The sequence below is a fragment of the Oryctolagus cuniculus genome, chromosome X, assembly GCF_964237555.1.
Source record: "Oryctolagus cuniculus chromosome X, mOryCun1.1, whole genome shotgun sequence".
In the NCBI taxonomy this organism is placed as follows: domain Eukaryota; kingdom Metazoa; phylum Chordata; class Mammalia; order Lagomorpha; family Leporidae; genus Oryctolagus; species Oryctolagus cuniculus.
This window is the reverse complement of record NC_091453.1, coordinates 64267603-64291575: the sequence shown is the minus strand read 5'-3', so window position 1 is coordinate 64291575 and position 23973 is coordinate 64267603. Positions and strand designations below refer to the sequence as shown.

Here is a 23973-nt window from a genome sequence, read left to right as displayed (position 1 = left end):
GTGATACAGTACACTTGTTACATTTACAACAACTTTTTTAATAGTGGAAGATAAAATATCCTTTAGGCAGTTGATCATGTAATAGTGGATAAAAGTGAATCAGTATATGATGTGCCACTGTCTCACAATTTGAATCACAAATATTCAACATACATATCCCTACCTTTATATATTTTGAGTTATGTTGGAAGGCTTCCCCCATAGACAGACAATATTACATACAGGGATGTGGTATGATGGATACTTGAATCAAGCCAAGGGAAAGTACTAAGTAGTTATAACAGCTTGAGTATGTCGCTTAACTAGCATTTTCTTGACCTATTTCATGGAAATAATTACTGCCCTGCATAATGTACTTGATTATTGTGAGTTCAAGTGAGATATATGTAAAATGCTTCAGAAGTGCTGAGAAAATGTGAGCTGGTAAATATTGCTTTTGTCTTTGTGACTTTACCTTGATTGCTTCTCAGCCCCTGTTGTTTGATCCTACTCAGGCATACAGAAGTTAGCAGGGGTATTTGGCTGTAACAAATTCTGAGTTAGTATTTAATAATTGTGTAAAAATTGAGCTAGGTAAAATCTATATGTACACAATCCAATTTACTATGTATTCATTTCCTTTTGGGAAAATTATTTTTCTCTTATTTTAGTCTTATTATTAGAGCATTCTTTAATGTGAATTCTAAATTAATAGTGATTACTTCCAGCTTTTCCAAAATATGTGTTGGGGTAGAGAAAGGAGAAGAATTCAAGGGATTAGGAAAGGTGTCAAGTTCTGGATTTGTGCCAGGGAAGGATGATGAAGATTCTCTGTTCCCTTCATCTAAGTCTTGCTTGGCCTGTCAATATTATACACTCTTTTGGCTCTTTTGGTTCATAATGAGCTCAGTGACTCTCAAGTATGGCTCCAATGAAAATCACCTGTGGAATCACCTGTGGAGTTTTTACAACTACAGATGGGAAGGCCACACATTCCGAGTTTATTTCACTTGGTCTGGATTTTTTTTTTTTTTTTTGACAGGCAGAGTGGACAGTGAGAGAGAGAGACAGAGAGAAAGGTCTTCCTTTGCCGTTGGTTCACCCTCCAATGGCCGCCACAGCCGGCGCGCTGCGGCCGGCGCACGGTGCTGATCCGATGGCAGAAGCCAGGTGCTTCTCCTGGTCTCCCATGGGGTGCAGGGTCCAAGCATTTGGGCCATCCTCCACTGCACCCCCTGGCCACAGCAGAGAGCTGGCCTGGAAGAGGGGCAACCGGGACAGAATCCGGCACCCCGACTAGGACTAGCACCCTGTGTGCCGGCGCCGCAAGGCGGAGGATTAGCCTAGTGAGCCGCGGCGCCGGCTCACTTAGTCTAGATTAAAGCCTGGGTAACAGAGTTTTGTTTTGTGTTTCAATATTTGCTCAGAGCATTCTGATGTGTAGCCAAGGATGCTAATAGCCCTGAGGAATTAAGTTTAATTCCTGGAACAGATCATAGAGGTCTCCTAGCTCTATTGTTTTAGGGACTTAGATTACCTAGTTGTCACAACCAGTGTATAGCTGACTCAAGGGAGTCTGAGCAAGACAAGATGCTATTTTTGGGTGATTATTAAAACAAATTAAAATTTTTTTAAGATTTATTTTATTAATTTAAAAGGCAGAGTTACAGAGCTAGAGAGAGAGACAAAGAGATCTTCCCTCTGATGTTTCATTCTGCAAATGGCTGTGATGATCAGGGCTGGGCCAAGCTGAAGCCAGGAGCCAGAAACTTCATCCAGGTCTGTCATGTGGCTGATGTACAACACCTAGTGGTAGGGGTACAAGTACCTGGGCCATCTTCTGTTGCCTTCCCAGGAACATTAACAGGGAGCTGGATCAGAAACAGAGCAGCTGGAACTCAAAGCAGCCTTTGGAAATGGGATCCTGGCGTCGTAGGCAAGGGCTTAACCTGCTGTGCCACAACGCTGGCCCAAACACACATTCTCATGTTGTGATAGTCTTTGTATTGATCAAAAGAAATAGGGAAAGGGACATACGGAGAGAATCATTTATTGAGTGATGACTAAAAACCGAACATGTAGGGAAGTATACTCAGTGATAAAGCAAAAGAGAAGGGACAGTGTACACCTAGAAGTAAAATCAAATATTCTCTAAGCAATTTAACATCATAGAAAAAAAATCTTGATAATATAGATATTTCTAATTTTACTGGCAGTAATTAGGCAGTATGTGCACATTTCATAGTTGTCCAAGTATGATAGTAATTGTGTATTATTTGTAAAAAGATTTGTTAGTCTTTGGCTTTAAAGTAATCATACACTTTTTAAGGGGTATATAACAATGTTTTAATAAATATTATTCATGAGAATGAAATTATAAACTCTGAAAATTAATTTTTTCTCTTTGTAAATATTTTGAAGATCGATAAAAATTACCACAAAGTTATATTTCATCTATTAATATTGCTATATATATTTGCAAAAACTTCCAAAAATGAATTGAATACATAATAATTTTAAATTCATAATCTATGAAGTATTAATTTTTAAAAAGTCATTTTGGGAAATATATTATTAATTATTTATGAAAGTAAATAATAATTTAAAAGAGGAAACATTTAAAATAGTTCAAGGAAAACACGTTGCCAAATGTATGTATTAATATCAGTTATACTTTAAAATGTTCATAATTAAGTCATTTATATGGTCATCAGACTTTCTACTGTTTTATAAGTGGAAGCATATAAAATTCCTATTAATTGTGTTTGAAGAATATGAGATGTTTCATGTGATACTGTTTTTGCCTTCCTCTTGTATGTTTTAAAATAAGAAAATACTTGGTTACGTCTCTTATTTATAGTTATGATGCCCAGCAATAGAGAGGAACTTATCGTTGATCAGGATAATGGACCAACTATCAAAAAATTTCAAAGGGATAATAAAGGTAAAATTTTTGCTTATTTGATGTGCACAGAAGGATCGGATACTAACTTAAGTAGCATCCCAGTGTTGTTTATTGGATCCGCATTTTGCTATGTCAGAAAAAATTTATAGAAGCTTTGGATAAATTTTTTTAGTACGAAAAATAATGATGTTTACCTGAAGCTTGCTCATTTGGTGTTGTGCATCACATATCAATCTGGACTGTGTCCTTACTTGTGGTTTGAAATATTTCACCCTAAACTCTTTCATTTTGCCTATGCAGAGACATCTGTCTTTGTGTTATATACGTATTTAATTAACTATTAAAATATTATTTTATGATTACTTTTGAAAAATAATGGAGTTACTCTCATGGGGGAGAGCTGCTTCCCTCAATCCTCAAAAACTATTTTAAAAATAGATGCTAATATTGGACATTTCAAATGAAAATTTTGCAAGTTATTTTGTACAGTATTTACCTGGAATACTGTTAGATGTGACCTAAACCTGGCTTTTGATCAGCTAACACACATATATCACTTCTGCACAATATATCATTTTGTCTTAGATTATCTGTCTACAGAAAGTAGAGAGAGTAAGAATTGCTACTCTGATATGAAAGCTAGGTACAGCTTTGCTTAGAAGCCTGAAAAGGTAAAAGAAAAGGAAAATACATAACCATAGACTATGCATCACTGCTGTTACCATGAGTTAGACAGTAGCTTCCATTTAATTTATGAGGTCGTCTGATGGGCTGCTTGTATTTCACCATACAACACGTTTTCCCATCTCATAATATGTAGAAAAGGAATTCATGAGCTGAAGAGTTAATGGAGAATTTTTTTTCTTTCTTATCTGTATTGAACTTGCTTCATAATTACCTAGATGAGCATTTTAGTGGAAATTTGGAATAATGTATGATTTTCATCTTGTTAATCCATGGTTGGTTTCCTTGCCGCATGTTTAGTTTTCTTCTTAGCCAGACATTGCAAGTCTATACTGTCTAGTGTTCCAAGATGCAAATTACTGATTTCAGAATAGTTGTTAAGAATGGAAGAGGTCAGCTTCAGGATATTAAACAACCCCAACTATTATACAGGTAATGAAATTCTGCTTAAAGATCAAAGTTCATTTGTAACCCAGCAACAATTTGTTCCTGAGACTTCTTTCTCACCAAATCATGACTGTTTGAAGGACAGCGAGATAGTCAAATAGCTTTTCTAGGAAAATCTCCAGCCGTACATGATACATAGGATTCCATTGAAACTGAAAACCCCGTAAGTCAAAATGGCATTTAGAATTTGCTTGTGTGCTGCAGTGCTAAAGTAGATACTCTTGTGTCTCATGAAATATCAACTGGAACACCAGTACAGATGTACAGTCACTGATTTTCATAAAATACACAGTGGTAGATACCAACATTTCTGAATCTCTTGTTGAGGAATGGCACAGTTTTACTGATTTCCATCAAACAGGTTGGTCACACCACCTGACGAGGAAATTAATAAGCAGGAATGGCATATTTAACTGCACCCCAGTTACAGTGGAAAGTTTTCTTTTAAATGAGATCTTCTATGTCAAGTTCTACCAATTCTATTTGCGATAGTAAGACAAAGTATATTTTCTTCAAATACATTTTAGTTATTAAAGAGGAATAAGTTAAAGTAGAAGTCTCAACATTTATTAAAGATGACAAGTAAGCAGTTTATACAACTGTGGCAAACATATGTTTTCACATCTGTTTTTAGTAATATCATCATGATTTTTAAAATGATTTATAGCTCTGCAAATTATAAAATGACAGCTTTGCTATTATGAAGAAATTTTCAGAAAACGAAGAAATACTGTTAGAGTAGGCTTTAGGTAGCCTGCCCCTTAATGCAACTTGTAAAATTGGGTGACAGTGCAATACATGTCTCAAATGCTCAAATGATATTAAAATTGAATTTTAATATGCAATCATGTAAAAGACTACGTGGTCTGGAATTTCCTGGAAGTGATGTCAATTTATACTGTGCCCAAAGTGATTTACCAAAATTGCTATTTTAATTTTAGATCATGTATTTGACTAAACTGACTGGTAGTCAAGTCAAGCTTTTGATTTCATTTTTCCATAGACTCTATCCAATAAATTGGCCAAATATATTGTATGTTATAGTATGACATTGTGTTGTAATGTTATATGGTCTTTTCCAATCAGTTCATAGAGAAGTTGCGACTCTAGTTTACCTGTGTGGTTGCAATAGTTTACATGTCTGGTTATAAAAACACAAAGGAAAACCCTCTTCTCTTGGCAGCCACTGGTCCTCCAAAGAGCATGAAAAGGGACTTTTTGATATTTTTCATTTAATATAAGTATTTTTGAAAATTTTCCATGTGTAAGATATTCAAAACACCCTAATGAGCAAATCTGGGCTGCTTTAGAAACAGTGGAATAATCAATTTATCATCCAGTATAAGACTTGGGACCATGGATATATTACATTATAAATAAATCCACAAGTTGCAGTTGAACAGCTAATATTTTTTAAATGGAAGATTATATTTTATTATTTTTTTCAACTTTTAGTTAATAAATATAACTTTCCATAGTACAACTTTTAGATTATAGCGGCGTTTTCCCCCATAACCTCCCTCCCACCACAACCATCCCATCTCCCACTCCCTCTCCCATCCCATTCTTCATCAAGATTCATTTTCAATTATCTTTATATACAGAAGATCAACTTAGTATATACTAGGTAAAGATTTCAATAGACTACACCCACACAAACAAAGTATAGAGTTATGTTTGAGTAGTAATTTTTTTAACTTTTATTTAATGAATATAAATTTCCAAAGTACAGCTTATGGATTACAATGGCTTCCCCCCAATATCGTCTCTCCCACCCGCATCCCTCCCCTTTCCCACTCCCTCTCCCCTTCCATTCACATGAGGATTCATTTTCGATTCTCTTTATATACAGAAGATCAGTTTAGCATACATTAAGTAAAGATTTCAACAGTTTGCTCCCACACAAACAGAAAGTGAAAAATAATAGATGATTTTTTAAATGATGATGAAATCAGATCAGACCTATTGTCATGTTTAATCCCAGTGAGAGTCAAGTTGGGAATTGATAATTTCTTCTTTTTTTTTTTTTACAGAAAATCAGTTTAGTATACATTAAGTAAAGATTTCAACAGTTTGCACCCCCATAGAAACACAAAGCGAAATATACTGTTTGAGTACTCATTATAGCATTAAGTCTCAATGTACAGCACATTAAGGACAGAGATCCTACATGAGGAGTAAGTGCACAGTGACTCCTGTTGTTGACTTTACAAATTGACACTCCTGTTTATGGCATCAGTAATCTCCCTATGCACCAGTCATGAGTTTCCAAGGCTATGGAAGCCTTTTGAGTTCACCGACTCTTACCTTGTTTAGACAAGGTCATAGTCAAAGTGGAGGTTCTCTCCTCCCTTCAGAGAAAGGTACCGCCTTCTTTGAAGACCTGTTCTTTTCACTGGGATCTCACGCACAGAGATCTTTCATTTAAGGTGTTTTTTGTTTTTTTTTTTTTTTTTTTTTTTTTTTTTTTTTTTTTTTTTTTTTGCCAGAGTGGCTTGGCTTTCCATGCCTGAAATACTCTCATGGGCTTTTCAGCCAGATCAGAATGCCTTTAGGGCTGATTCTGAGGCCAGAGTGCTATTTAGGACATTCACCATTCTATGAGTCTGCTGAGTATCTCGCTTCCCATGTTGGATCACTCTCCCCTTTATTTATTCTATCAGTTAGTATTAGCAGGTACTAGACTTGTTTATGTGCTTCCTTTGACTCTTAGTCCTTTCATTATGATCAATTGTGAACTGAAATTGATCACTTGGACTGGTGAGATGGCATTGGTACATGCCACCTTGATGGGATTAAATTGGAGTCCCATGGTATGTTTCTAACTCTACCATTTGGGGCAAGTCAGCTTGAGCATGTCCCAAATTGTACATCTCTTCCCTCTCTTATTTCCACTCTTATGTTTAACAGGGATCACATTTCAGTTAAATTTCAACACTTAAGAATAACTGTGTATTAATTACATATGGTATTTGTCCCTTTTGGACTGGCTTATTTCACTCAGCATGATGTGTTCCAGATTCCTCCATTTTGTTGCAAATGACTATGTTTCGTTGTTTCTTACTGCGGTATAGTATTCTAAAGAGTACATATCCCATAATTTCTTTATCCAGTCTACTGTTGATGGGCATTTAGGTTGGTTCCAGGTCTTAGCTATTGTGAATTGAGCTGCAATAAACATTAGGGTGCAGACCGCTTTTTTGTTTGCCAATTTAAATTCCTTTGGGTAAATTCCAAGGAGTGGGATGGCTGGGTCAAACCGTAGGGTTATCTTCAGGTTTCTGAGGAATCTCCAGGCTGACTTCCATAGTGGCTTGACCAGTTTGCATTCCCACCAACAGTGGGTTAGTGTCCCTTTTTCCCCACATCCTCGCCAGCATCTGTTGTTGGTAGATTTCTGCATGTGAGCCATTCTAACCGGGGTGAGGTGAAACCTCATTGTGGTTTTGATTTGCATTTCCCTGATTGCTAATGACCTTGAACATTTTTTCATGTGCCTGTTGGCCATTTGGATTTCCTCTTTTGTAAAATGTCTATTGAGGTCCTTGGCCCATCTCTTAAGTGGGTTGTTGGTTTTGTTTTTGTGGAGTTTCTTGATCTCTTTGTAGATACTGGTTATTAACCCTTTATCTGTTGCATAGTTTGCAAATAATTTTTCCCATTCTGTCGGTTGTCTCTTCACTCTCCTGACTGTTTCTTTCGCAGTACAGAAAATTCTCAATTTGATGCAATCCCAATAGTTGATTTTGGCTTTGACTGCCTGTGCCTCGCGGGTCTTTTCCAGAAATTCTTTGCCTGTGCCAATATCTTGAAGGGTTTCTCCAATGTTCTCTAGTAACTTGATGGTGTCAGGTCGTAGATTTAGGTCTTTAATCCATGTTGAGTGGATTTTTGTGTAAGGTGTAAGGTAGGGGTCTTGCTTCATGATTCTGCACGTGGAAATCCAATTTTCCCAGCACCATTTATTGAATAGACTGTCCTTGCTCCAGGAATTAGTTTTAGATCCTTGATCAAATATAAGTTGGCTGTAGATGTTTGGGTTGATTTCTGGTGTTTCAATTCTGTTCCATTGGTCTATCCATCTGTTTCTGTACCAGTACCATGCTGTTTTGATTACAACTGCCCTGTGGTATGTCCTGAAATCTGGTATTGTGATGCCTCCGGCTTTGTTTTTGTTGTACAAGATTGCTTTAGCTATTCGAGGTCTCTTGTGCCTCCATACAAATTTCAGCACCATTTTTTCCAGATCTGAGAAGAAGGTCTTCGGTATCTTGATTGATATTGCATTGAATTTATAAATTGCTTTTGGGAGAATGGACATTTTGATGATATTGATTCTTCCAATCCATGAGCATGGTAGATTTTTAGATTTCTTGGTATCCTCTTCTATTTCTTTCTTTAAGGTTTTGTAATTCTCATCGTAGAGATCTTTAACGTCCTTGGTTAAGTTTATTCCAAGGTATTTGATTGTTTTTTGTAGCTATTGTGAATGGGATTGATCTTAGAAGTTCTTCCTCAGCCATGGCATTGTCTTTGTATACAAAGGCTGTTGATTTTGGTGCATTGATTTTATATCCTGCTACTTTGCCAAACTCTTCTATGAGTTCCAATAGTTTCTTAGTAGAGTTCTTTGGGTCCCCTAAATACAGAATCATGTCATCTGCAAAGAGGGATAGTTTGAGTTCTTCCTTCCCAATTTGTATCCCTTTAATTTCTTTTTCTTGCCTAATGGCTCTGGCTAGAACCTCCAGAACTATATTGAATAGCAGTGGTGAGAGTGGGCATCCCTGTCTGGTACCAGATCTCAGTGGAAATGCTTCCAACTTTTCCCCATTCAATAGGATTCTGGCTGTGGATTTTTCATAGATTGCTTTGATTGTATTGAGGAATGTTCCTTCCAAACCCAGTTTGCTTAGAGTTTTCATCATGAACGGGTGTTGTATTTTATCAAATGCTTTCTCGGCATGTATTGAGATAATCATATGGTTTTTCTTCTGCAGTCTGTTAATGTGGTGTATCACATTGATTGTCTTGCGCACATTAAACCATCCCTGCATACCAGGGATAAATCCCACTTGGTCTGGGTGGATGATCTTTCTAATGTGTTGTTGCATTCTATTGGCGAGAATTTTATTGAGGATTTTTGCATCTATGTTCATCAGGGATATTGGTCTGTAATTCTCTTTCAGTGCTGCATCTTTTTCCGGCTTAGGAATTAAGGTGATGCTGGCTTCATAGAAAGAATTTGGGAGGATTCCCTCTTCTTCGATTGTTCTGAATAGTTTGAGAAGAATTGGAGTCAGTTCTTCTTTAAATGTCTGGTAGAATTCAGCAGTGAATTCATCTGGTCCTGGGCTTTTCTTTGTTGGGAGGGCCTTTATTACTGTTTCAATTTCTGTCTCAGTTGTGGGTCTGTTTAGGTTTTCGATGTCTTCCTGGTTCAATTTAGGTAGGTTGCATGTGTCCAGGAATCTATCCATTTCTGATAGGTTTCCCTGTTTGCTGGCATACAAGTCCTTGTAGTAATTTCTGATGATTCTTTTTATTTCTGTGGTGTCTGTTGTTACGTTTCCTTTTTCATCTCTGATTTTATTGATTTGGGTCTTTTCTCTTCTTTTTTTAGTTAGTTGGGCCAATGGGGTTTCAATTTTGTTTATTTTTTCAAAAAACCAGCTCCTCGTTTGGCTGATTTTTTGTAATGTTTTTCTTGATTCAATCCTGTTGATTTCTTCTCTGATTTTAATTATTTCTCTTCTCCTACTAGATTTGGGTCTGGTTTGCTGTAGGTTTTCTAGATCCTTGAGGTGAATTGAAAGCTCATCTATTTGGTGCCTTTCCAATTTCTTGATGTAGGCACCTATTGATATAAACTTTCCTCTTAACACTTCTTTTGCTGCGTCCCATAAGTTTTGGTATGTTGTGCTGTTATCCTCATGTACTTCCAGAAAATTTTTGATTTCTCTTTTAATTTCTTCTATGACCCATTGTTCATTCAGGAGCATGTTGTTCAATCTCCATGTGTTTGCGTATGCTCTAGGGATTCCTGAGTTGCTAATTTCCAACTTCATTCCTTTATGGTCTGAGAAGCTGCATGGTATGATTCTAATTCTTTTGAATTTGCTGAGACTTGTTTTATGGCCTAGTATGTGGTCCATCCTAGAAAAGGTTCCATGTACTGCTGAGAAGAATGTAAAATCTTTAGCTGTAGGCTTGAAAGTTCTGTATATATCTGTTAGATCCATTTGGGCTATAGTGTCGTTTAAATCTACTGTATCCTTGTTGATCTTCTGTCCTATTGATCTGTCTATTTCTGAGAGTGGAGTATTGAAGTCCCCCAGTACTATTGTATTGGGGTCTAAGTCTCCCTTTAAGTCCCTTAACAAATCTTTTAGATAAACTGGTGCCCTGTAGTTAGGTGCATATACATTGATAATTGTTATATCTTCTTGTTGTATTGATCCCTTAATCATTATATAGTGCCTCTCTTTGTCTCTCTTAACAGTTTTTGTGGTAAAGTTTATGTTGTCCGATATTAAGATGGCTACGCCTGCTCTTTTTTTCATTTCTGTTGGCATGGTATATCTTTTTCCAGCCTTTCACTTTCAGTCTGCATGCCTCTTTGTTAGAGAGATGTGTTTCTTGTAGGCAACAAATAGTTGGGTTTTGTTCCTTAACCCAATCAGCCAATCGGTGTCTTTTAACTGGACAGTTCAGGCCATTAACGTTCAATGTGACTAATGATAAGTGGTAACATTGCCCTGCCATTTGCCAAAGATAAGTTCTAATATATGCTTTGAATTCCCTGTGATCTTTTGCTGTGAGGTTTCCTTCCTTTATCTTCTTTCATATTGATGACCGTGTTTCTGTGTTTCTGTGTGTAATACATCTTTAAGCATCTGTTGCAGGGCTGGACGAGTGGCGACAAATTCTTTCAATTTCTGTTTGCTATGAAAAGTGTTTATTTCACCTTCATTCACAAATGATAGCTTTGCAAGATATAATATTCTGGGCTGGCAGTTTTTCTCTCTTAGTACCTGGGATATATCTCGCCATTCCCTCCTAGCTTGTAGAGTTTCTGATGAGAAGTCAGCTGTGAGTCTGATTGGAGATCCTCTGAGAGTAATCTGACGTTTCTCTCTTGCACATTTTAAGATCTTTTCTTTATGTTTCACTGTGGTGAGTTTAATTACAACGTGTCGTGGTGAGGATCTCTTTTGGTCGTGTTTATTAGGGGTTCTGTGAGCTTCCTGTACTAGGATTTCTCTGTCCTTCTCCAAACCTGGGAAATTTTCTGCTAATATCTCACTAAAAAGGCCTTCTAATCCTTTCTCCCTCTCCATGCCTTCAGGAACCCCTAGAACCTGAATGTTGGTTTTTTTAATAGTATCCTGAAGATTCCTGACAATATGTTTTACATTTCTAATTTCCTCTTCTTTTCTTTGGTCTGACTGTATCCTTTCCTGTTCTCTGTCTTCTAAGTCCGGTATTCTCTCTTCTGCTTCACCCATTCTGTTTGTAAGGCTCTCTATTGTGTTTTTCATTTGATCTATTGAATTCTTCACTTCAGTCACTATCACAGTTTCCTTTTGTACTAGTTGTTTCGTTTCATTTTGATTCCTCCTTAATATTTCATTTTCATGAGAGAGATTTTTTATCTTGTCCATTAAGGATTTCTGTAGTTCAAGAATTTTTTGAGATCTGCTTCTTGCATTTCTTCTATGTCATCATCTTCATAATCTTGAATTGGGGTGTCTTTTTCATTTGAGAGCGTCATGGTGACTTCCTTGTTTTTATTACCTCGGTTTTTGCGTTTGTTATTTGGCATATTGGAGATATTTGGTTTCTTCACTGTGGTGCTTTTTCTTGTTATACTATGACTCTAGATTAAGTGGACTATCTGTTTTTGATGGAGCCTTAGGGCTTGAGATGGGTGTGGCCTGAGAGCTCTGTTTGGTGTGCCAAAGGTGACACTCCCAGGTTAGGCGTGGTAAATCTCTCTCTTTTTTTTCCCACTGGTGCACAGTGACTCCTGTTGTTGTTGATTTAACAATTGACACTCTTATTTATGATGTCAGTATTTACCCAAGGCTCTTGTCATGAGCTGCCAAGGCTATGAAAGCCTCTTGAGTTCACCAACTCCAATGTTATTTAGACAAGGCCATAGTCGAAGTGGAAGTTTCTTTCCGCTGGGATCTCACTCACAGAGATCTTTCATTTAGGGTTTTTTTTTTTTTTTTTTTTTTTTTTTTTTTTTTTTTTTTTTTTGCCAGTGTCTTGGCTTTCCATGCCTATGAAACTCTCATGGCTTTTTAGCCAAATCTGAATGCCTTAAGGGCTGATTCTGAGGCCAGAGTGTGAATAACTAATATTTTAAAAAGAAGAATAATGAGAATCTAAAGTACACCTCTCAACTAGAATAAAAGCAGTACATTTCTGATTATGCAAACAGGAACAAGTTTTACGTTAGTTTTTTTCTTTGTGTACTTTTTCAGCCTTCATCTCTTTCCCTTCTCCTTCTGGGATTCTGATGATGCAAGTGTTGTATCTTGTGCAATAGTCCCATATGTTATATGTTTATGTGACTCTTTTGCTCATTTTTTTGCTTACATTAAAATTAATTATTTTTGTGGGTGGCATTGTGGCACAACAGATTAAGCCCCTGCCTGCAACATCAGCATCCCATATGAGTGCTGGTTCAAGTCCTGGCTGTTCCACTTCTGATGCAACTGCCTGCTAATGCACCTGGGAAGGCAGCAGAGGATGGCCCAAGTACCTGAGATCCTGCCACCCAGTGGGAGACCGGAATGGAGTTTTGGTCTCCTGGCTTTGGCCTGGCCTATTGCAGCCATTTGGGGAGTGAATGAGTGAATGGACAATCTCTCAATCTCTCTCTCTCTTCCTCTCTTCCTGTCTCCCCTCACCCTCTCTCCCTTTCAAAAACATAAGTAAATCCAAAAAGATGGAAAAAAAAACAGGCAAATCTAGGATGTGGCTGACAAACTATATTGTTCAGATTAATTTTTATTTTTACTTTTTTAAGTTCACTGACTCATTTCTCTGCTCTCCCTAGCCTGTTGTTAATCTCATCTATTGAGTTTTTGTATTTTACTTTTGGTAATTTTCAGTTCTAAAACTTCAATTTGCTTGTTCTTGATCTTTTTTACTGTGATTTTCTGTCTTTGCTGAGATGTTCTGTTCTTTCATTTGTTTTGTGCATCTTTTTAATTGCTTATTGAACCATTTTTATAATTGATACTTTAAAATCCTTTTCAGATAATTCAGACATCTGCTGAAACTTGGTTTTGGTGACTGTGGTCTTTTATCATTCAAACTGAAATATTCCTGAATTTCTGATTTGACAATTTATTTTTTATTGAATCCTGACATTTCCAGTATCATGAGACTTTGGGTCTTGCTTAAATCTTGCATTTTCTCAGGCCTCTTCTGACACAGCTCTGGTGGGACAAGGAGAGAGGTCCTGCCTTGTTTCTCCCAGATGTGAGTGGGAGTCCAGGTTCTTCATTCTGCTTCCATTGACATCCAGGGCTGGTGTGGCTCTACATTAGTGTTTAATGCTCTCCATTCTGTTGATCTCTCTCTGGAAAGGGACATGTGTTCCCCATGTGGCCTCATCTTGAATGGGGGGGGGGGCATATGGCTTCATTGCTCCCTAAGCAGCAGCGAATGCCCTCACTTTCCAGTATCCCCTTTGTGGCAACACCCCTGGTGAAGAGTAATGAATGACAGAGTGGCAGACCCCATGTAGTCTGTATTGATGCTGTGCTTCGGAGCGGTGACCTCATTGCTGCTAAGTATTGACCAAAGTCCAGAATCTTCTTTAGACCTACATTACCACCCTTCCCGATGGAGCAGCAGAAAGACATTGAGATACTTCACAATGGCCTGGCAAGGATTAAGTTTAACCTCCCTACTTGGCTTTTGCACTGTGAATTTCTCTATGGTATTTGATTGAAGTAGGGCAGTTATTATCTACATGATTTCAGTCTTTCTAAGTTATCCATTTCTGATCCTTTGGCTATAGAGATCCCACTTTGTTGGGGAATTTTGGCTGGCATCCAATGTTGTTTCTGGTTTTCTAGATTCCAGTATACATTTTGGGGTATGTGAGGAAAAAAGCCCAGGGAATTCACTACTGTGTTGTTCCTCATGTTTATATTTTCCTAGATGGCCTACCAGTTTTCTATATGCTTTCAGAGTCTTCTTATTTTGGTTTTCTATATAATGCTCAAGGATTTTAGTTGGATTTAGAAAGAGAAATGGGAAATGTATAACTATTGCATCTTTTTTGGAAGCCAAGTTCTCCCTAACTTCACTTTTTAAGAACATCAGATATGCCGTATATACAAGCATAGTAAAATTCACCAAGTTAAAATGTACGATTTAGTGTCTCATAGTGTATTCCCAAGGTTGCACAGATATTACTACTATCTAATTTTACAACAATTTCGTAACCTACAAAAGAAACGCTGTACTCATTAGCAGTCACTGCCCCTTCCCTGTCTCCTGTTCCTGGAAAGCACTAATCTGTTATTTGTTCTTATAAATTTGCCTATTTTGGATATTTCATGTAAAGGAAATCATATGATGCATGCGTTTTGTATCTACTTCCTTTCACATTAGTATAATGCTTTCAAGGTTGATCTATATAATAACATGAACCAGCATTTTGTTCCCTTTAAAGCCGAATATTATTCCATTGGATAGTTACACCGCATTTTGTTAATCCATTCATCAGTTAGTGAACATTTGAGATTTACCACTGTTTGGCTATTATAAATAATGCTGCTATGAACACATATGCCTAATTATTCTGTCAACTTAGGTTTTCATTGCTCTTGTGTAAATACTCAGGAGTAGAATTAGTGGGTCATATGGTAACACTGTGTTTAACCATTTGTATTACCACAGTATTTTCCAAAAAGTTGCTAAAACATTTACATTCCCACCAGCAATATAGAAATGTTCTAATTTCTCCCCATCTTGTACTACATTTATTATTGACTGATGTTTTGATTATAGCTACACAAGTGTGTGTATGAATTATGATGTCATTGTAGTTTTGACTTATATTCCCCAATGTATAATGCTTTTGACCATATTTTCACTTGCTCATTACCATTAATTTTTGAACAAATATCTATCAAAATCCTTTGTCCATTTTTAAATTGAATGCTTGTCTTTTAATTAGTCAATGTTCTTGATATTCTGGATAGAAGACCCTTATCATTCATGTGACTTCATCCTGCTCTATGGGTTCCTTTTTCATGTTTTTCATATATCCTTTAATGAACAAAAACTTAATTAAGATCAATTTATTCACACATGTTGTCTCAAATTATAGGATTCCATCCTTTACATGGGTAAATATTATTCATGTATATATATATACTATATTTTCTATAGCCATTCATCAGTTAATGAACACTTAATTGTTTCAATTTCTTGGCTATTATGAATTATGTACTGAGAGTACATGGATAGAACTGGAGGTCATTATGTTAAGTAAAATAAGGCAGGCACAGAACGATAAACACCACATGATCTTATTTGTGTGTGGAATCTATAAATGCCCACCTCATAGAGGTTGAGAGTAGAATAGCGGCTACCAGAAGCTGAGATGAGGACAGAATGGGGAAAGGCTGATTAATGGGTGCTAATTTACAGTTAGGAGAAAGATTTTCTGGTATTCTGATACACAGTAGGGTTACAATAGATGATTACATACTGTATGTTTCAAAGAAGCTAAAAGAGGGGATTTAAATCATTTCACCACAAACAAATGATAAAAGTTTGAGGAGACACATATGCTTACACTGATTTGAACATTGTACTATATATATATATATATATATTTATAAAAATAACATGGTACCACATAAATTTGTACAATTTTTATGTTTCAGTTAAAACAATAAAATAAAGATGAATTCATCTGCTTTTTTATTTTGCCATATGTGCTTTTGGTGCTATTCCAAAGAATCCTTTGCCAATTTCACTCCTTGAAAATACGCTCCTATTCCTTGATCTAAGAGTGTTAACAGTTCTACCACTTACAGATCATATCTATGATCTCTTCTAAGGTAATTTTTGCTTGATATTAAGTAGAGGACCAAAGTGACTGTTTTGCATAAAGATGTCCAGTTGTCCAAGCACCATATGTTGAAAGCATATCCCATTGATTGAGTTGGCATCCTCATCCAAAATCTCATAACCATCCAAAATTTTCAGTCTTCACCATTAAATATGATATTATCAGTGAATTTTTCATGAATATCCTTTATCAACTATGGGGATATTCTCATCTACTCCTAGCTTATTTTTCCATGACAGTGTATTATATTTGGCACATTCTTTTTCTACATCTTTTGAGATGATTCTGTGTTTTTGTCCTTTATTACATTAAAATGATATATTATATTGATTTAAGCCAATTAAATTATTATTGTGTAAGAAAACATTAATATGAAATGGCACAAATTTAAGTGCACAATAGAGTATTGTTAATTATATACACAGCACTGTACAGCAAATTTCAAAAACTTATTCATCTTTCAGAATGGAGATTTTTATAGCAGTTGGAGAGCAACTTCCCAAATTTACCTCTCCCCACAGTTCCTGGTAACTGCTCTTCTACAATCATTTTTCTCTGAGCCTGATATTTTAGATACTTCATGTAAGTGAAATCATGCAGTATTTATTCTTTTGTAATTGGCTTCTTTCATTTAGAATAATGTGCTTCAGAATTATACATGTTGTTATCTATGGCAGGATTTCCTTTTCTGAAGCCTGAATAACATTCCATTGTATGCTGATACAACATTGCTTTGTTCATTCATCCATTTATGGACATTAGGTTGTCCCCCTACCTTGGATGTTGTGAATAATACGAACATTGGTGTACAAATACCAGTTCAAGTCCCTGTTTTCAATTCTTTAGGGTATATGCCTAGAAGTGGAATTACTGGAATATAGTAATTGTATATTTAATATTTTGAAAAACCATCATGTTGTTTTCCACAGCAATGACACCATTTTACATTCCTACCAACAGTGTGCATATTCTTACAGGTGTGAGATGGTATCTCACTATGGAATTTTGCATTCCCCTAGTGAATAGTGATGTTGAAGATATTTTCATGTACCTGTTAGCCATTTGTATATCTTCTTTGGGAAAATTTCTGTCAAGTCTTTTGATTTTTTTTCATTGTTATTGAGTTGTAGGAGTTTTAAAACTGAACACTTTATCATACTTCCAAATATTTTCTCTCATTTTGTATTTTGACTCTTTGTTGGTCGATTGCTTTATAGAACCTTTTTAGTCTTATATAGTACAATCTGGCTATTTTTCCTTTTGTTCCTTGTGCTTTTTGTGTCATTTCTAGGAAATTATTGCCAAGATTAATATCATTAAACTTTTATGTTTTCTTGGAGGAATTTTAGTTTTTGGTCATATGTTTTAAGTCTTGAATCTAGTTTTGAATATAGTTTAAGATAAGGATCAGTTTCTTTTTTCGCATGTGGATATCCAGTTTTGCTAATATAATTTATTGATGAAACTATTGTTTTCCCCATTGTTATTCTTGGAATCCTTGTTAAAGATCATATATACATAGATCATAGAATCACATATATCACATATACAAGTAAATTTTGTTATCTGCATTCATCTGTAGTTCAATATTAATTTTAGGATTATTTTTTATTTCTGTCAAAATTGTCATGAGAATGTTGATAGAGATTTAATTGAATCTCTGGATCACCTTCTATACTAAGAACATTTTAACAGTTAAATCTCCAATCTATTAACATGGTATTTTTTTCCATTTTTCTGTGTCTACTTAAATTTCTTTCATCAGTGTTTTATGGTTTTCACTGTACAGGTTTTTCACCACCTTGATTAAATATATCCCAAAATGTTCTAATTCCTTTAGATGTAATATTTTAATATTCCTTTTGATGCTTTACAACTAATTTTTCCATGTTAATTTTGTATCATGTAACATTTCTGAATTTATTTATCGAATCTAGCAGCATTTTTGTAGAGACTTTAGGATTTTCTGAATATAAGAGCAGAATATGAGCAGAGTAATTTTAGTTTTTTTGCATGTTATTATTTTTGTATGTTATTATTACTATATTTGCATTCCTTAGCTAACTCCCTCAAAGACATTCTGTATAATAATTTTATATAGTGCCAAACTTTAATTGCTTTTTACAAGATTTATTTATTTGAAAGTCAGATATACATGCCATGAGATTAGGACACCCACATCCCATATCAGAGTGTTGGTTCAAGTCCTGGCTCTTCCACTTCTGATCGAGCTCCCTGCTAATGTGCCTGGAAAGGCAACAAATGATGGCTCATGTAGTTGGGTTCCTACCACCTATGTATGAGATCAGTATGGAGTTTCTGGCTGCTGCCTGGCTCAGCTTTGGCTGTTGCAGGCATTTGGGAAGTGAACCAGCACATAGGAGATCTCTCTCTCTCTCTCTCTCTCTCTGCCTTTAAAATAAAACAGAAATTAAAAAATAAAAATAGGGTTTGCTGTTTTGACTCAGTGGGATAAACTGCGACCTGCAACTCTGGTATCCCATATCAGAGTGCCAGTTCACATCCTGGCTGCTCTGCTTCTGATCCAGCTCCCTGCTAATTTGCCTAGGAAAGCAGCAGAGGATTTCCCAAGTGCTTTAGCTCCTGTTACCCATGTAGGAGATTTGGATGGAGCTTTGGACTCTTGGATTTGGCTTGGATCAGCCTTGGCTGTTGCAGGCCATTTGGGGAGATAACCAATGGATGGAAGATTCTTGCTCTCACTCACTCCCTCCCTCCTGCCTTCCCTCCTTACCTTTCTGTGTCACTCTGGCTTTCAAATAAATAAATAAATAAATCTTTAAAGAATGTTTTTCTACCTTAATTTTAGTTGAACAGATTTTATTAGTGAAAAATGATATTCTAAAATTTGAAGTACTACTTAGACAAAAGAAAATTATTTTACAGTGGTGAAAGAAAGATAAAACAGGTATATAACATCTGAAATATAACTAGGCAAATGTGATATTAGAATTAATTCTCCTTAAATGTTCTAACAATTAAACTGAAAAATGTCATAATGGGGTGAAAAAGGTATATGCAATGGGCTAAGAAACCAAGATATGCACAATATATAATTCCATAATGCCTGCAGTGTTTAGCCTATTATTATTTTGGATCCATCATGATCTGTGAGGTAGACTTTTATCATGTTATTTTTAAGGGAAATTATTCAAGACATAATTTTAAGTTTGTCTTCAATTTTCTTTTCATATAAATATGTGCCTTGGTATTTCTATAATGATCATCTAGTCTGATGAAAATTCAATCACTCCTTTCATATCTTAAGATCATGCCAAAATAAAGACTTCAATATTAATAGTTTGGCATTACATATGGAAGTGATAAGATATTTTCAAAGACACTAGCTTTATCTGAATTTCTGTTAAATGTACCTGAAATTTTTGTTAGAACAGAATATGATGATGCTTATAAGGATGTGGCTACAACAAAGACCACTTCTGGGAATCATTTGACAATCCCAGAACCAGGAAAATCCATCTAGTGGCTTATGTATTTTAGAAACTTCTTTTTTCCTGGCTTAGTTTTGCTGAGTAAAAACTTAATGACACCAACACTTCTCATCTATCTGACCTGTTTTGATCAAAGTGACAGAATTCCCCTTTTAAAAAAATTATTTGCATCCTGATATGCAGATTTGTAATAGTTCTCAAATATTTTTTGTTAAGCCATCAGCTTCAAACACAGAAAAATACAAATAACACATGGAACTAGCTATAGTGTATTTGTTTATTTGAAAGAATGACTGAGAAGGAGAGACAGGGAGAGAGGAGGGGGAGAGAGAGAGAGAGAGAGACAGAGAGACAGAGGTCTTCCATCCAGTTTTTCACTCCTTAGATGACTATAACAGCCATGGCTGGGCTAGGCTGGAGCCAGGGGCCGGGGACTCCATCTGGGTTTTCCACATGGGTGTTAGGGACCCACATACTTAGGCTATCTTCTACTGCTTTCCCAAGCACATTCGCAGGAAGCTGGATAAGAAGCTAAGCAGCTGGGATTGGAACCAGCAATCCTATATGAGATACTGTAGTTGCAAGCGGCAACTTAACCCACTGTGCCACAACACCAACCCATCTTTTTTTAAACTAAGCATGTTTTTAAAGCAACAAATTATCCATGATGTGAATATGTGTGTATGTGTTTGTTTGTCTATTTCTCAGAGAGCTAAATACTAAAGGCGACACTTGAGATTGTAATGAATTAAAATGTGAGCTCAAAATAAGAAAAAAGATACTTTCTATGATATTATTAGTATGCTTATTACATGGTTTATATGCAGGATTAGCCAAATTGAAAATCCAGTCATTTGACTGTATTATCTTAAAGTGGAAACAGCATGTGTGGGCTACTTTACAAAATTTGAAAGTCATAGGTAGGAGAGAATGAATAGCAGATTGAGGAACTAATAAATTTCAGAGAATGGTTTTCAAAATTTTTTGAATCAGGAAACAATGTTTTTTTGAATGAAGATGAGAAGCCATTGTACAGAAATAATATATATCACATTTAGGTGATATACATGTACCTAGTAAATCTTTGGTGCACCCAAGTTCTAAGAAGTAAAGAAATCCCACAATTTACTAACAGCATAACTGGATTAGGTTACATGAAGTGAGAATCCAGTATTTCTACATCAGTGCATTTACACTTAGAATTTACCTCTTGGGTTGATTCACTAACCTTGATGTGACTAATGGAGTCCTTCTGTGCCCACGTGGTGGTAGACACCTATATTCTCAAATTTATTTGTTGTAACTGTTACAAAAGATACAAATTCAGAAAGACACATGGTGGGAAAGTATATGAAAAACTAATTTTTACTGTTCTGAGAAAGATCTGGAAATTGAGAACTACTGAAGAGAGAAGCTAAAGTGCCAATTACTGGTTCAACTACTTTAACACAGTCCTTTGATCAGATTTGTACTAAGAATACTGTTTTGAAAACACTATCTTATTTGTTTACTTCTTTTGCTGTTTTAGTCTCCACAGGATTTTAGCAACAATTTTTTATTTAACAGAATGCATTTCCTCTCTTGGAAAACACTTGGTGGCTTAGTAAGTAAAAATGGTCGTAGAGTCACAAGTAGCTTTAAATAGGAACTTCAACACACTGCTCTATTTGAACATATAGGATGATATAAGAAAAGAATGATCACATAAATGCATTTTAATAGAGTCATATTGTAAATATGTGTCAAGCCTGATATCTTTGTATCTGTATCTGTATACCTTACATCCTGCCTTCCAAACAAAAGGAAGGGAAAGCATTCATATTAAAAGATAAATGTAAGTTGCTCTTCATCTTTTGACATACCTGTCATTATGCCTCAGGTAATATAAATGAAAAGGGCTTTAGATTGAAATGAAATATATGAAATTATTTTTAAGATTTTTAATGTGTACTTCATCAAGGTAAAACAGAAGAACAAACAAAGAGTTAAACAATCATGCTCATTTAACTGCAAATGGATGAAAAGGGAGAAGTGATTTTGTCAGTTCAGGAGCTCTCAGCAAAATTTCTCCAACAATTGTACCCTGAAAGCTGTTACTTAGATAACTGAAAAAATAAAATCTGACAGACCTTCTCGTTTAGAGACAAGATAGAGATATCTATAAGCAGTTATTTTCAAATAATTAATCTTGTGCTAATCAATAGCTGTGGGAATGAGGAGAGAAATTCACTTTTATTTCCCATGCCTCCAGAGTCTGTCTTTGAGGGCTCTCCGTTTGGAAAGTCCTTTACTAGTCCCTGGAATTGCCAGCCTCTCCAGAATACCGGGGGAAACTGCATATTTTCTGTTCTCTATAATGAATAGGAAGAGTAGGGATCTATCTGTGTGTCACTAATTCAGAATAAGCAAGGCATAATTTTTGTCAAGATGTCAACCCTCATTCCAAAAAAAAAAAAAAAAATCAGAAATAAACTAGTAGAGTGGGAACTGTTTTAAATGAAAAGCTGTAAATCCCTGTCACAGCTTTTTTATCTACCAGCTATTTTATCTGGTACATACATGGCCCTTGATGTTACAAAATGAGCTACTGACGTAATTAATGAATAACATATCGAACATATTCATTAATATCTATGAGCCTCAGTTTCCTTATCTGTAAAATCAGAATTATATATGGCCTCTCAGAGTTGGTCCCATAAGCAATTGAAAATAATGAGTATGCCATATTTTTCAGATTATCAACTTTGAACTATTTGCACATAGGATAGTATCACTTTCTATTTTTTTTTTAAATTCTGATTAATGTATAATGCTTGTATATGTGGGATACAGGGAAATATTTTAACACTTGCATACAGCATAAACCTATCAAATGTGAAAGTGTTAAAGATAGGATTTGTGCAAAGTGATTATTAGAATTATTTCATAATTACTAGTAAAATAAACTAGTAAAGTTTATTTTGAGACCCAAGAAACAGATAAGAACAGCTCTCTTAAGATCTCCTTTCCACCTTCCAAGTGGACATCCCTAGTGTCTATTAACTTTAGCTGTTTCTGTTGCACAATACTTAGCTAAGTTTTCCTTTCCAGATACAAAACCTTTGTATTTCAGAAAAAAAAGGGATTTGAATTTCAGAAATTTCAGAAAAATTCAGAAAAAAGAAAACCTTTATATTTAGGCCTATAGATTGGATTCCAACCAGATTTGAAATATCTATTGTTCCATAGATTTTAATTGATCCATCTTAGATAATTATATATGCTTTTTTCCCCTAAGTTAAGCACATAACAAATAAGAATGGCTGTGTTTTTTCATCTCACATATCAGAGATGATACTTCATAGGCCCAAGTATTTTTTTATTTTTTAATTTATTACTTATTTGAAATGCATAATTACACAGGGGTTTTGGGGAGGGAGGGAGGAAGGGAGGGAAGGAGGGAGAGAGAGGGAGAGAGAGAGAGAGATCTTCCATCTTCTGGTTCATTTCCCAAATGAACAGTAGGGCGGGACCTGGGCCAAGCTGAAGCCAGGAGAGCCTGGAACTCCATCCAGGTCTTCAACATGGATGATAGCAGTCCAAGCACTTGAGCTGTCTTCCACTATCTTCCCAGGCACATTAGTAAGGAGTTGGATCAGAAATGGAGCAGCTGAGACATGAACCACAATGTCCGAAAGTGGACCATCAGAAGCCAGGAGCTTCTTCCAAGTCGCCCATGTGGGTGTAGGGGCCCAAGCACTTGGGCCATCCTCAGTTGCTTACTCTCACCACTATCAGAGAGTTGGACTGGAAGTGGAGCAGCCAGGACTCAAACTGGCGCCCATATGGGATGTGCTGCAGGCTATGCCACAGCACCAGCCCCAAGTCCCTGTGTTTTTGTTAGCTGTCAGCTGAGGACTATTCCAAGTCTCAATGCCACCTGTGTTTCTTGTCTCATGTCGCTTTTTCTCTTCAAAGCCAGCAATGGTGGGTGTAGGTCCTCTCAGACTATATCTCAGATCCACTCTTTGGCCTTCTGACTCATGCACTTACACTAGGCTCATCCTGAGAATCAAGAAAAATCTTTGGGCCAGCGCTGTGGTGTAGCCTGTGAGGCCACCGCCTGAGGTGCCAGCATCCCATGTGGGTGCCGGTTCAAGTCCCGGCTGCTCCACTTTGGGTCCAGCTCTCTGCTAGGAAAGCAGTAGAAGATGGCCGAAGTGCTTGGGCCTCCTATACCTGAGTGAGAGACCTGGAAGAGGCTCCTGGCTCCTGGCTTCAGATCAGGCCAGCTCTGGCTGTTGCGGTCATTTCAGAAATGAACCAATGGATGGAAAACCTCCCCCCCCCCTTTCTCTCTCCCTTTCTGTAACTCTGCCTTTCAAATAAATAAA

At 36.2% G+C, this 23973-nt stretch overlaps 1 protein-coding gene across 3 annotated transcripts in view; it reads left to right on the top strand.

Moving 5' to 3' along the window:
* The window catches only part of DACH2 (dachshund family transcription factor 2), a 573909-nt gene that overhangs the window by 486084 nt on the left and 63852 nt on the right, over positions 1 to 23973 (top strand). For all 3 annotated transcript variants that reach the window (XM_002720253.5, XM_017349997.3, XM_017349998.3), the window contains exon 8: positions 2840 to 2923. In XM_002720253.5, coding sequence (XP_002720299.2) covers positions 2840 to 2923 — 84 coding nt within the window. The remainder of the gene's footprint in view (positions 1 to 2839; positions 2924 to 23973) is intronic.